A 14,121-nucleotide genomic window follows, 5' to 3' on the forward strand; every position below is an offset into this window, starting at 1 on the left:
AGACAGTGAATTTGAAATTGCATGAGATACCAGACAGAAATGCACCACTAAAGTCTGGCTGAAATGAACACACACTGCTGTCTTGAGAAGGAACTCAGGAGGCATGATGATGGGCTGTTTCAATACCAAACCCTCAAACAAGCAAGATTTTAAAATAATTCTTAAATTAACTTCATTCAAGACAACTCAACATCAAGTTCTTACCTAAGCACCTTTAAAGATTCCATCAGAGTATTTGTCTGAATTGATATTTGCAGAGAGTCTTATTTTTAACCAATGAGTCTGCCCTTGGCTGCAAGATTCTGAATGTTGTTTAAATGCATACAATTTTTTCGTTGTCCTAGATCAGATTATAGAAGTACACTAAGCAAGCAGAACTAAACAGGGTTGCACTCACCTGTAACTGCACAGAAGAACTCATCGAGTTCTTCTGTGCAGACACACATGGGGGATTGCGCATGCACAGGCCTGCCGACGGAGGATTTTACAATGCTTTTTAGAGCTCCAAAGGGGCCGTGGCTCGTGCCATGGCAACCGTTCCCACTCGAACGGTCACGTGACTCAACGGCGAGCTTCCCTCAGTTACTCCTCAGCCGCCGCTACTTCTCATTATAACCACCAGGGAGTTCACAGCAGGGCAGGAGGGAGGGCATGTTTGTCTGCACAGAAGAACTTGAACAGAAGTTACAGGTGAGTGCAACCCTGTTTTCATCTTCATTCTTCTGTGCAGCCCCACATGGGACAGTACCAAGCTATACACCACAAGGAGGTGGGGTGAATCTCCAATTCAATTTTATTAAACATTGTGAAACCAAGTAACCAGAAAGTCTGAGAAATAACTGTAACACAAAGAAAGAATGTACTTCTAGCATTAATTTAACCACCAAACATGGGCAACCCTTGGAAGAACGTAACACAAAGTTTCTTACTAATAACCCTTTTTTTTCCCTTCAGGCAAAAAGAGTGCATGACGGATCTCACAACTGTTACATCCTGGTTAGCATTAACATCTACTGCATAATGCTTTACAAACGTGTCCACAGAAGCCCACGTTGCTGCTTTACATATCTGTGTAAAAGGAACACCCTTAATAAGGGCCGAGGATGCAGCCTAAGACCTTGTTGAATGGGCTTTTACCCTCAAGGGACACTGCAGTCCAGCCATGTTATATGCTTTGCAAGCACAATCCATTGTGACACTGTCTGTGAAGATGCCTTCTTACCCTTATTCATACCATCAAAACAAACACACACACGTGTGGTATCCTGAAAAGGTTTTGGTTCTGTCTAAATAAAAGGCTAACACCCTTTTCAAATCAAGTGTGTGTAAAGGCGCTTTCTTCCTTTGACACTGGTCTTGAGAAAAAAAATCTGGTAGGGAAATTTCCTGTGCTAAGTGGAAAGCAGTTACTACCTTTGGTAGAAACTGCAAGCTAGGCCTAAACACCACCTTATTAGGGTGAAACTTCAGAAAGGGAGGGTCAACCCTAAGTGCTACCAACTCACTCACCCTCCTAGCAGAGATGACTGCAGTTAAAAATGCTACCTTATATGATAATACATCCAAAGGGCAAGTAGCTAATGGTTCGAACGGTGGCAGCATCAGTTGTGCCAACACTAGTGACAACGACCATTGGGGGATTGGCACTGATACAGGCAGATATAGATTAAACATTCCTCACATAAACTGATGAGATCTTGAGTGGGAAAATACTGACCATCCCTCCACCTGTTGATGGAGCAAGGAAATAGCAGCCAAATGCACTTTTAGTGATGATACACCTAGCCCACTTGGCTTTAACTCACATAAATAATCAAATATCAGGTTAAGTGGGCATGATGTGGCTGGAACACCTGTAACCTCTGTCCAGGCCAAAAATATAGCCCATTTAGCTTCATAAGACTTTCTAGTCGCAGGCCATCTAGCATTCAGAAGGACCTCCTGAACCTGGGATGAGCACTCTAACTGTGAGGTTGAATCCTCCACGCTGTCAGATGTAGACTGTCCGGGTTGTGATGGAACAATGCCTCACTGCACAGCAAGTATGGCTGCCTGGGCAACTTGACATACGTCCATGTGGACAGCTGTAGAAGCTTGGGCAACCGCACTTGCCTTGGCCAAAACAGTGCTATTAGTATAGCCTTGGTGTTGTCCCTTTCTATCTTGCACATTACCCTTGTCAGGAGAGGGATCGGGGGAAATATGTAATAGAACCTGTCTGTCCAGGTGAACTGGAATGCATCCCCAATAGACAGAGGGTCACTCCCTGCTCTGGAACAAAACACCCTGGCCTTTGTATTGCTGGATGTTGCAAAAACATTTATGTCCAGTGTACCCCACCAGTCAAAAATCAGAGTAAGGTACTTGTCGTTCAAGGCCCATTCGTGGTTTGATACAATAACCCTGCTGAGTACATCTGCTTTCGCGTTGTCTGTATCCGCAATGTGGATCACCTGAAGTGACACCTTGTTTGCAATAGCCCAGTGCCGAAGAGTCACAGCTTCTTTGCAGAGTTTTAGGGATGCAGTACCACCTTGACGGTTTACATAATACATTGCAGTGGTGTTATCCGTTTGCACCAAACATTCCAGTTTCATAGTAAGCCTGCAAACAAGGTAAGTGCAAATCGTGTTGCTCTCAACTCCAATAGATTAATGTGTAACCCCAATTCACTCTCTGACCAACCACCCTGAGCGAACGTCCCACAACAATGTGCACCCCAGCCTGGTAGTGAGGCATCCGTTGTTACAACCAGGTCATGATCAGTATCGCCAAAGGTCATTCCCTTAAAGAGATTCTGATCATCCACCCACCATGCTAGAGTGGTATTGAGAACCTCACTGCGGGTGCATGTACTACAGGTTTGTATTTCCTAACGAACCAGTTCTGTAGTGACCTCATCCATAATCTGGCATAAGGCACTACTGATGTAGTTGACGCCATGTACCCCAATAGACGCTGTATGGTTCGTACTGGCTGAAAGCGATTCTGGGTTACAAGGTAGACCAAAGATTTGATCGATCCCGCTCTCTCCTAAGGCTAAAATGCTCTTGACATGGAAGAGTCCAGCACTGCCCCAATATATGACATCCTCTGACTGGGCTCCAACTTAGATTTTTCAACATTTATAAAAGTCCCAATCTCCTACAAGTGTGCACAACCGTACTGACGTCATGAACTAATTTATCTCTTGTAGGAGCCACCACCAGCCAATCAACTAAGTAGGGAAAAACAGTACACCCCTGTTCTGTTCAAAAAGGCCACCACAGGTGCCATGCATTTCGTGAAAACCCTTGGTGCTGTAGAGAGACCCAAAAGGGAGTACTCTGTAATGAAAAACCTTATTATTATACATGAAACCCAGATACTTTCTATGCTGTTTTTTATGGCAATGTGAAAATATGCTTCCTTAAGGTCAAGAACTGCGAACCAACATCCATGTTTTAGTAATGATAAAACCACCGACAGTGTAACCATCTTGAACTGTGACACCCTGAGGAACGCATTAAGCCCTCTTAAATCTAAGATAGGGTGTAAATCTAAGATAGGGTGTAAATCTAAGATAGGGCATTAAGGCCTCTTAAATCTAAGATAGGGCGTAAACTAAGATAGGGCGTAACCACAGGTGCTCAGTCGAAAGCGAAGGCCTTGGATCCATATAATCATCTCGCCAGTGACAATGATATGGGGCCAGTATGCAGCAAGCATACTGATGTTGAATAGCCAATGACTTCCTTGGCTCCTATGGCATTCTCTCCACCGATGCATGCCGGCTCTGATGAGATAGGACCGATGAAGTAGAACGATGACGGATCCGATATGGCGGCGTTTCAATGTCCCCTCGGCCCTGTAGTGGAGACCATTCGGTTTCAGTTTCATTAACCTCCGGTCTCTGCATTAACTCTGGCCCCTTTGGATCCGGGATCTCTCCCTCCGAAATCGACCGGTTCAGAGAGTTTAGATGAGGCGATGGTGTCTGAGGTGTCACCAGTATCACATCATCGGCAACGGCCTGCACCGGAGACCGATGGCGGTGGGACAAAGACGAAGCGTCCTTAGAAGAGTGTTTAGACTTCTTCACTCTTTTAGCTGGTGGTTCCAATGCAGACCTTGATTTTGAACTGCGTTTCGATACCTTTCCTGCTGGATCTGATTCTGGAATCGACTTTGTAGAGCTTGGGGGCCTGCCCGCCGGATCTGATGTCAGAACCGTTCTCGAGGAACTTGGTGCCCTAATCGTTGGAACCAATCTCGAGGAGGCTACCGAACCAGCCCTGGAATGACAACCAGCATCTTCCACATCCGATCTTGCCTTCGATTCCGGTTGCAATGCCTGCTCCTTAGCCGAAGGAGATCTAAGCATCTCACCTCCTTCCAGCACTTTGTTCCACAAAGACGCCCATAAACACTGACTTCTATCATGCCTAGCCTTCAGCGTAAAATTCTGGCAGATTTTACATGCCATTACATTGCGCCCCTCACCCAAGAAGAATAGACAAAGGTCATCAGCATCAGTATGCGTCATGTTCATATTGCACTGAGTATAATGCTTGAATAGTGCCTTCAACGACATAATGAGGCCGAGAAATTCGGCGGGATTAGGCTAAAGGGTGTCGTCAATACAGTCCGGGTCATACACAGTCTTTAAATACTTCCAAATCCAAATAAGCAGACGAAAACATAGAACAGTCCAAACAGTCCAAAAATTCAATACTGGTAAATCACGAGGAATAATGATCTAAAACTGGAGCTCAAGAGCGAAGTTGCTCCTCGAGCGGCGGCAAGAAGAGAACTGAGGGAAGGGGCTGTTGCTCACCATTGAGTCACGTGACCATTCGAGCAGGAACGGTTGCCGTGGCGCGTGAGCAATGGCCCCTTTGGAACTCTAAAAAGCGTTGTAAAATCCTCCATCGGCAGGCCTGCGCATGCACAGTCCCCCATGTGGGGCTGCACAGAAGAACGAAGATGAACAATATGTTCTCTTACAAGAGATTTTGAGTTCTACAAAATGGTGATCCCATTAATAATCTCATTATTGAAGACATCTTGTTTTTCTTTGTGCAAAACCTAATGTGCTCTCCCGTTGTTCATGGATAGAAAAGATCAAAAAGAACTCATAGAGTTAGGATTTTAAAGCACCCAGAGATTACAGAATTTTTAAAAATAGCTATGGAAACTTTAAAAAAATCGACTGTATACACGACCCTCTCCTATACACATACTTAGTTTTCTGGATACCAGCTGCAAAAGACAAAGGCAGCAGTTAAATTTGAATGTGTAAGCTTATACATTTCAAGCATTGTACCATGTAGGGGTCTACGGTTAGAAAAGATTTTATTCAAGTTTTCAGACCTATAGAGAGATCCTACTGTAACAGATCTATGATCAAAGTCTTCAGCTTTGTTTTTAGTATAAATTTTAAAACCTGAGCACAACTCAAAGCAAAGCCAGTGGCAAGTTCTACACGTCTGAACTACCATATAACTGGAAGAGATGACAGTAATCTGTGTACCATTTGCTAAAAAGTTCTGATATCCAACCATACGTTATTTTAATGAAAGTTCCAAGGTCTGATTGTGTACAGTGAAGAGACAACCATAAGAAATTCAGAAGCGTTCCACTCCGTCTTGATTATTAATATGACAGATTACTTCAAGTACATAGATGACAATGACAGCCTCATTTCTTCAATCATTCTGATCAATGTGAAGAACTTGGGAAGCTAGGTGAGAGTTAAGGAGCGTCCTTTCATTTTTAATATTTAATTGTTAGGTATAACAATGGGAATTTTACATATTTGCATTTCTCAAATATATATTAGAAAGTGGATCCCAGTTGGCAACTGCGAAGAGAACTTTTTGGGCTATTCTAGAATGTTTAATCTTGGTTTTTCAGCCTCTGTTGTACTATAGGTATTTATAGTGGCTAATATCAACCAATCCAGAAAAGTCAAAGCATTTAATGAGTTTAGCCAAAATGTATTGGATCTTCTTACCACCATCACCAGCATTGTCATTGGGTCCATCTAGTTCTTCATCTTGTCCTTGTATGTCTTGTTCTAATTCACCTTTTGTCTTTGTCTTGGCAATATCTGTTTTTTTGTACTCCAAATCTTCATCTATTTTCTAAAATAAAATGACAACTATGCTCAAAGCTGATAGGAAAAGTATTTTAGATAAAGGACATCCATTGCTTTATGCAGAAAGAAATAAGGATATCACTTACATACCTTAGATGGCCAACAAAATAATACACCCAATCCTACAGGTAGTGCTAAAGTCAAGATGTAAAGGATCCAAAGCCATGGGCGTTCTTCTGCAGCAGTTACAAGCTGACTAAACATACCAGGCTAAAAAGAGGGAGAAAAACATACAAAACACACTTATAGTTTTTCAAGATTTGCTAGAAACGTTTGACTTTAAAATGTAGTTTTATCATTTTATTAAGACTAGGCATTGGCATGAATTGAAATACGAATCAAATTTCATGACGAATCAGACCGATTAATGTATCGTGAAAATGTGTTTCGTGGGGCTGCATTTTTCACAAAATCCATGACTTTTTGGGCCAATTTGTTCAATTCGTGAATGCTTTGCGCTGCCAGACAGGCTGGCACAAATCCATTGATTCCCTAGGCAACTTAGGCCCGGAATGTCTGCAGATCTTTTGTTGCTGTGGCAACCCCAATCTTAGCCCACATAACTTTGATAGGCAGCTCTCCCTGCCAACCTGAGACCTGAGCAATGTGGGTCTGCGCAAGCTTACCTGGGAACTATAGTCAGAGACTCCTTTCCACTCTCTGTTTTTAAGAACAGAATGGTGGAGTAGCAGTGGCAGCAGCAGCCTCAGCAGCTCCTTCTGCCGCTGCTCGCTGCTTGCCAACTTCAGGAACCCTTCCCTGACTCTCTGCCTCCCATCCTCCTGCTGCTCTGACATGCTTTCCCACCCACCCTGCCCCCAAGCTCTCCTGAGAGGATCTGCTCTGCTTGACTTTTCCTTCGAGAACTTGGAGGCAGGGGGGACGGCATGTCAGAGCAGCAGGAGGACGGGAGGAAAGGAAGGAAAAATCAGCAAAGAGAACCTGAAGAGAGGGAAACCCAAGCAGATCCACTCCACTTGACTTTTTTCCAGAAGCAGCAGAAAGCAGGTGGCCAGGAGGACAAGAGGGAAAAGTCAGCAAAGAGAGCCTGAAGAGAGCTACTTGGAGAACTGGTGTCTGGAAGAGAACCTACTGAAGTCTCCCTATGAGTTTGGCATCTCTAGGTATGAAGGGGGCCGTTGAAGTGCCCCGGGTTCTGATTAATTCTGAAACTAACGAATTGTATTGAGAAACGGGACAATTTTGTGTAAGTTCGTGTTCCGTGATTTGTGGAATGCGATGAAACGCGAAACTCTCATTTTGTTTTTTTCCCGTTTCGTGCCCATCTTTAATCAAGACCCACTCTGTGAGGTAAATTATTCTGAGTGTGTGTGAAAGACCATCACCCACTGAGATTCCTTGGCAGGGTGGGGATTCAACCCTGAATATCCCAATTGGCTTTTACTATAGGGAGAGCTCTCTTCCATTTTAAGTTTCCCACATTCTCTGACCAAGTTTTAGCAATATTCCTGAAAGGAGGTTGGAGCAACAGCATAGGAGAAAGGCCATGGACACCAACTGTGCTAGGCATTGAAATTCTGGCTTTTTAGCACTAAAGTCCTCCCCTAAACATTAATTTATTAATCTTAAACTAACACAGTTTACATGACAATAACTATGATTCATCTGAACTACCACTTCAAAGCAGCATGTAAGAAATTTTGAACAACTAAGAAACAAATGAATGTTAAGCTGTCTGAAGCCTGAGAAACAGATAATTTTAAAAACCAAAAAAAATTAATTTAAAACCAGAAACATGTTTTGGACATAAGAAAATATAGTAAGTTCTTACTTCATTAGCACTCGCAACCAATTTTTTTAAGCCCCAGCCATCTGCTGCCCATCGATCAGCTACTTCCTTCTCTGAACAGATTATGAAGTTATCGAAGTAGATATCAGATGTCATAGACCAAAGTTCTAAGCCAACAGCACTGACTGGAGTCATCTGGAAAGGATGAGGATCTTCAAAATAATCAGGATTAGGGATTTTTTGAGGGCTCCATATTCCCTGTAAAAGAACAATACATGCCCTATTGATATTTTCTATTAAATATGGCAGTAAAATATGTTAAACAAATTCCCGCAGAAAAAAAATCATTATTTTATCTATAACTTCTCAGTAAATATCACGGCTTTTGGCCTCTCAACTGGATGGTATACTACACAAGCAGACAAGACTGCATATCCTTTCAAAATGTTAAAATATCAGTGACTGGCTTTATGAAGAAGGGGGATTAAACACTGTATCAGTGGAATTTATGCTTTAAAAAAAAAAGGAATGGGCGGGTATAACACCCATCAAATCAATGCTCATGTTTACAAAATTAAAATACACAAACCCACAAGCAGATAATTCTTATTCACCAATATCTATAGTGCAATTTTCAGTTTTTTAAAGACAACAGCTTATCATAGGGTTGCCAACTCCATTTTGGGAAATTCCTAAAGATTTGGGGGTGGAGCCTGGGGAAGGTGGAGTTTAGGGAGGGACCTCAGCGGGGTATAATACCATAGAGCCCACCCTCCAAAACAGCCATTTTCTCCAGGGGAACTTATTGTTGTCTGGAGATTAGTTGTAATTCTGGAAGATATCCAGATATCTAGTGGGCAACCTTAGCTTATCCATTTGTTATTTCGCTCATGTAAACAAGCTGTTCTTTCAATGCTGTGCTACTGAGATGGCTCCTCTAGACTAGAGCAGCTTCTTGGGCTTAGGGCAGAAAGAGAAGCAGAACAACATCCAAGAGAGCTGGGCTTTTAGGACTGACCATTAGATAGAAGAAGGCTAGGATTCCTTTGTCTACTTTCTAACTTTTTCTCAGATCCAGCTGCCATATAAACCTTCTAAAGTTATTAATCTTCTGAATAAGCTGATCATTCAAATATATATTAAAAAGATGACATGTTGCAGTCTTCTATTAATTATCTATTTTTATAAGCAAGTCAGTCCTAGTCCACAAAATATGATTTTAGATAGTTATATCCTGCTTTTATCCCCAACGGGGACCCAAAACCGCTTACAACATGGTTCTCTTCTTCTTTATTTTACTCTCACAACAGCCCCATGAGGTACGTTAGGCTGACAGTGTATAACTGGCCCTCACCCTGCGAGTTTCCATGGTAGAATGAGGATTCATGGTAGAATGAGTAGAGATGGGCACAAACCAGAAAAAAAACCCAAATGGTGTGGTTCATTGCATTTCACGAACCATGAACTTTCATGAACCTGCCCCGGTTCACAAACCAGTTTGTTTGGTTCGTGAAAACGTCACTTCCGGGCCAGCAGAAGGCCCCTTCTGGGTCAGCAGAAGGTCTGCAGGAAGGCCATCCCTGTTGCTTAGGAAACTGATTGATCGGCACCAGGCTGTCTGCAGTGACAAACCAAAAAACGAACCAAACAAACTAGCTAAATTTTGTGGCAGTTTGTCAGAAATGGGCTCTGACGAACCGCTGGTTCGCAAACCACGAACCAACCTGGTTCGTCACAAACTTTGGTTTGTATTTCGGTTCGTACCCATCTCTACTCCTGAGTCCTAGTATAACATTCTAAGTCACTACACTTAATCACTTTCCATTAGAGCCCTGATCAAGAGCATTCCCTGCTAACAAATCCAAACACTTTAGCTTCCTGCTTCTACTACCATGCAGTTTTAAAAAGCTTGATGCAACAAGGTAGTAATTGGCCTACTAAAGCAGGTGAGTTCCATTCCAATGAAGGATCTGGACAAGATATATAACCTAAATACTACTTACCTGATAATTAGGGTTGTCTATCATTGGTGGTTTCCATTTTCCTTTATAGTTTGGATTGTTCATCATGGGGCGTACCCATTCTCCGCAGCCAGGTGCAGTCTCACAGTTTGGATTAGGAATCTGTGGGGCTTCCCATTCACCATCCATTTCCTCATCCCTATAAATGATTAAACAAATGCCTGTAACTTATTTTACACTTAATAATTACACTTAATAATTACACTTAATAATTACACTTAATAATTACACTTAATTTTACACTTAATAATTCATTTTTCATTTATCCATGTAACAAACTACTGTACCATTAAGCTAAGCTTTCACTAATATAAAGGAAAAAATCTCCTAAATTTCAAGATGAAATGCTGTAAGGCTGAAAAGTATAGTAAATTAACAATCAGAACATCAACTAATCACTTTTCTATGTGTTCCAGTAGCCAAGTTCCAGATATATGATGTCTTTGGGATACTGTAAATATCTCTCTAACTGTACCTTGCGAAATTTACTAAAATTACCATGTCAGTAATACTAGCATGCACCATCACACAAGGCAGCATCATACAAAATGCCGCAAATTGAATGAAATCATTAAGAGAGCAAGAGACACTTGTGCTTTGTTTCCTACCCTCCGATTTGAATCATGAAATCAATTTGATTCCTCAAGATATAATGTGCAACACATTTATTATCCTCTTCCATGATAGATGACCTCTAAAACAGTAAAATGCTGCAGTCTGTACTTGTATGATCCAGGCCTTGAAGGGACCAACTACACAATTAAATTTTGAGAATTAAATTTCGAGGCACAACCTGGTAAAATGCTCTATAATGCACTGGCTAGGAACAACAGTTTAACTATCATATATATGTTTTAGCAAGATTCTGCATTAAAAAAATACACTCTACCCTTTTCCACAACCGGGCTTCAAGGCAACTTAGATATTTTAGCAATATAATAAGATAGTTACTTTAATGCATTTAAATTATTCGGAACTTTGAATTTCCACTGAATTTGTCAAAGTCAATGAAACAACAAAAGGCATTCCTACCAATCCTCTGGCTTTTTTGCATTGGGATCTGAAATGTATTCTGGTGCATCATCAAGCCAACCTTCAGGCTTAACAGCGTCAGGATCTTCTATGTTGGGAGGTTCATCTTCATTCCTTAAATTACAGACCAGTATTACCAAAACTTGAACAATATAACCAACAGGGCAGATGAAGATGAAGCATAGTGAAACTCTTCTCAAAATAAAAAGTTATACGGTAACTAGGTATTATACATTTACAATACCAGACAAATGATTCCCAAATCAGGGAAACAGCACTACATTAATAATGCAGGTAAAACCTTTTTCAGCTTGAAGAGATCTTTAGAAGTTCAGACTCATAAGGTAAAAATCCAAATCTAAACTTGATTGATACGTAACTGGTACATTAAGAGACAGAAGAGAAAGAATGGCCATTGTATTTACCAGTCATCTGGCTTGACAGCAGTGAGATCAGGAATTTTAGCTCTTTCATCCCAGTCCTCGGGTTTCTTATCATTGGGATCTTCTATTTCTCGGGGAGGATTCACAGGTGGAACCATATCTTCTAGGAGACTTCCCTTGGCAACAATTGTTTGGTCAATTGACACTTCAAATGTGTTGTCAGGTTTCAGTACTAAAACACAATATTTTAATGAAATGAAAAAATCACGTTAATGTAAAAAAAAATCTTTAATATTATACAGTTATCCATTCATAACTCTTACGTTACCATTCATTCATTCATTCATTCGATTTATAGCCTGCCCTCCCTGGGAACGGGCTCAGGGCAAGTTACAGTAAAATGCTCAAAAGCATTAAAAACATATAAATATAATTAAAAATCAAAGAACACCATAAATACATATAAAAGCATTTTGGATGTTGGGTCCCCTCCTGTTTCCCCAATCATAATATAAACAAAGCAGAACAGAAGGGGTGGAGTGGGGCCACAATTTATAATAATCTGGGGACTGCACTTATACAGAGGCAGATGATCACATTGCCCCCCCCTGGCGGGAGACCAGTAGGGAGGCTCCTAAAACGATCAAGGACTGGCCTCAACCATACCCCTAGCGGAACATTTCTTACAGGCCCGCCAAAAGGATATAAGATGTTGGCGGGCCTCGATGTCCTCCAACAGAGAGATGCATCAGGTTGAGGCCAGGACTGAAAATGCCCTGGCCCTGGTCGAGGCCAGCCAGGCCTCCCTGGGGCCAGGGACCACCAGTAAGTTCTTATTTGTTGATCTTAATGCTCTCTGGGGTACATACGGGAAGAGACGGTCCCAAAGGTATGCTGGTCCCAGTCTGTTTAGGGCTTTAAAGGTTAAAATCAAAACCTTGAACCTAATCCGGAATTCGATGGGGAGCCAGTGCAGCTGCTGCAGGATGGGAATAATATGTGCTCTGAATGGTGTGCCCATCAGGACATGTGCAGCAGTGTCCTGGACCTGCTGTAATTTCCGGGTTATACCCAAGGGAAGCCTGTGTACAGCGAGTTACAATAGTCTATTCTGGAGGTGACCATTGCATGGATCACTGTAGTAAGGTCACGGGTCAACAGATAGGGCACAAGCTGCCTGGCTCGCTGAAGATGGAAAAACGCATACTGGGCAGCTGCCGTGACATGGCCCTCCATCAATAAGGAGGAATCCAGTATCAGGCATTGTTACCTGCTTCACTTCTGATCCTGGTAAACCACAAGGACTATTCTGGAAACAGAAGACTAACAATAACAACCTATGCTTCCTGGAGCATAAAGTTAACACTAATCAATTGATAAATTTCAAAGTATATTAAAGTGACAAAGTGCAAAAAGTGTACAACAATGAATAAGACAATCAATTAGCAATACAATCAGTAATAACATCAATAAATAATACCAATAAATATTCATATAAATACCACAATATATATTCATAGGATTATTACAGAACAATCCAACTGGATTTAGAACATACAAAATGTATACTCTAGAACATACAAAATGTAAAAATCATACAAATAAATTCATACAATATTCTATTTTCCAACCGTCCTTGAAACCAAGGACGGTGTATTGACAGATTTGGGATTTATATTGAAAATAGAAGCCTATGAAGAAGTGACTTTACAAAATGGGATTGTATGAATTATGCCGGCAAAGCCCATAGGTGTTTTCTGCAGCTTCCTAGGCAAGCCTGCAGCTCCATACTGGAGTCTTTCCACCTTTTAAGGCTTTGGCATTGTTTGCAACTCCACAGGCAATCTTGCAGCGGTACCTTGAAATATTCTAGCCCATTGGGGCTTTTGGACATTTCCCAAAGAAATTGACAAGAGACTCATTCTGATAAATTGCGTATGTGATTTTTACATTTTGTATGTTCTAGAGTGATTGTTTTCTCTCCACCAGTTGGATCGTTCTCTAATAATCCTATGAATATTTATTGGTACCATTTATTGATGTTATTACTGATTGTATTGCTAATTGACTGTCTTATTAATTGTTGTACACTTTTTGCACTTTGTCACTTTAATATACTTTGAAATGTATCAATTGATTAGTGTTAACTTTACACTCCAAGAAGCGTAGGTTGTTGTTGTTAGTCACTTCTGATCCTGGCTGGGTGAAGGGGCGAGCATTGCTGCCTGCTCCATGCCTGATTTCAGCCAGGTGAAGATGGGAGGCGGGTATTGCCACCTGCTCCACTCTTGATCTCAGCTGGGTAAAGGGGGGGGGGTGGACATTTCCACCTGCTCTCCTTCTGATCCCAGCTGGTTGAAGGGGGGAAGGCATTGCCACATGCTCCGCTCCTGATACCAGCTGGGTGAAGGCAGGGGGTGGGCATTGCCACCTGCTCTGCGCATGATCCCAGCTGGGTGAAGGTGGGGGCAGGTATTGCTACCTGCTTTTCTTCTGATTTGAGCTGAGTGAAGAGGGGATGGGCACTGCCACCTGCTCTGCTCCTGTTCCCAGCTGGTTGATGGCAGGGGTGGGGGTGGGGCAGGCATTGCCTCCTGCTCCATGCCTGATTTCAGCCAGGTAAAGGTGGAGAGCTGGCATTGCCACCTGCTCCACTCTTGATCATAGCTGGGTAAAGGGGGGGGGAGACATTTCCACCTGCTCTGCTCCTGATTCCAGCTGATTGAAGGGGGGGCATTGCCACCTGCTCCGCTCCTGATCCCAGCTGAGTGAAGACAGGAAGTAGGCGTTGCCACC

General features: G+C 42.1%; 1 protein-coding gene across 3 annotated transcripts in view; it reads right to left on the reverse strand.

Annotated features, from left to right (window-relative positions):
• Positions 1-14,121, reverse strand: part of CLGN (calmegin) — a 34,719-nt gene that overhangs the window by 4,826 nt on the left and 15,772 nt on the right. For 2 of the 3 annotated variants that reach the window (XM_054989712.1, XM_054989711.1), the window contains exons 7-12: positions 11,368-11,557; positions 10,943-11,056; positions 9,893-10,049; positions 7,932-8,147; positions 6,230-6,349; positions 5,996-6,125 (exon numbers count right to left, since the gene is read on the reverse strand). In XM_054989712.1, coding sequence (XP_054845687.1) covers positions 5,996-6,125; positions 6,230-6,349; positions 7,932-8,147; positions 9,893-10,049; positions 10,943-11,056; positions 11,368-11,557 — 927 coding nt within the window. The remainder of the gene's footprint in view (positions 1-5,995; positions 6,126-6,229; positions 6,350-7,931; positions 8,148-9,892; positions 10,050-10,942; positions 11,057-11,367; positions 11,558-14,121) is intronic. The other variant, XM_054989713.1, reaches the window with a different exon arrangement.

The sequence above is a fragment of the Eublepharis macularius genome, chromosome 10, assembly GCF_028583425.1.
Source record: "Eublepharis macularius isolate TG4126 chromosome 10, MPM_Emac_v1.0, whole genome shotgun sequence".
Classification (NCBI taxonomy): Eukaryota; Metazoa; Chordata; class Lepidosauria; order Squamata; family Eublepharidae; genus Eublepharis; species Eublepharis macularius.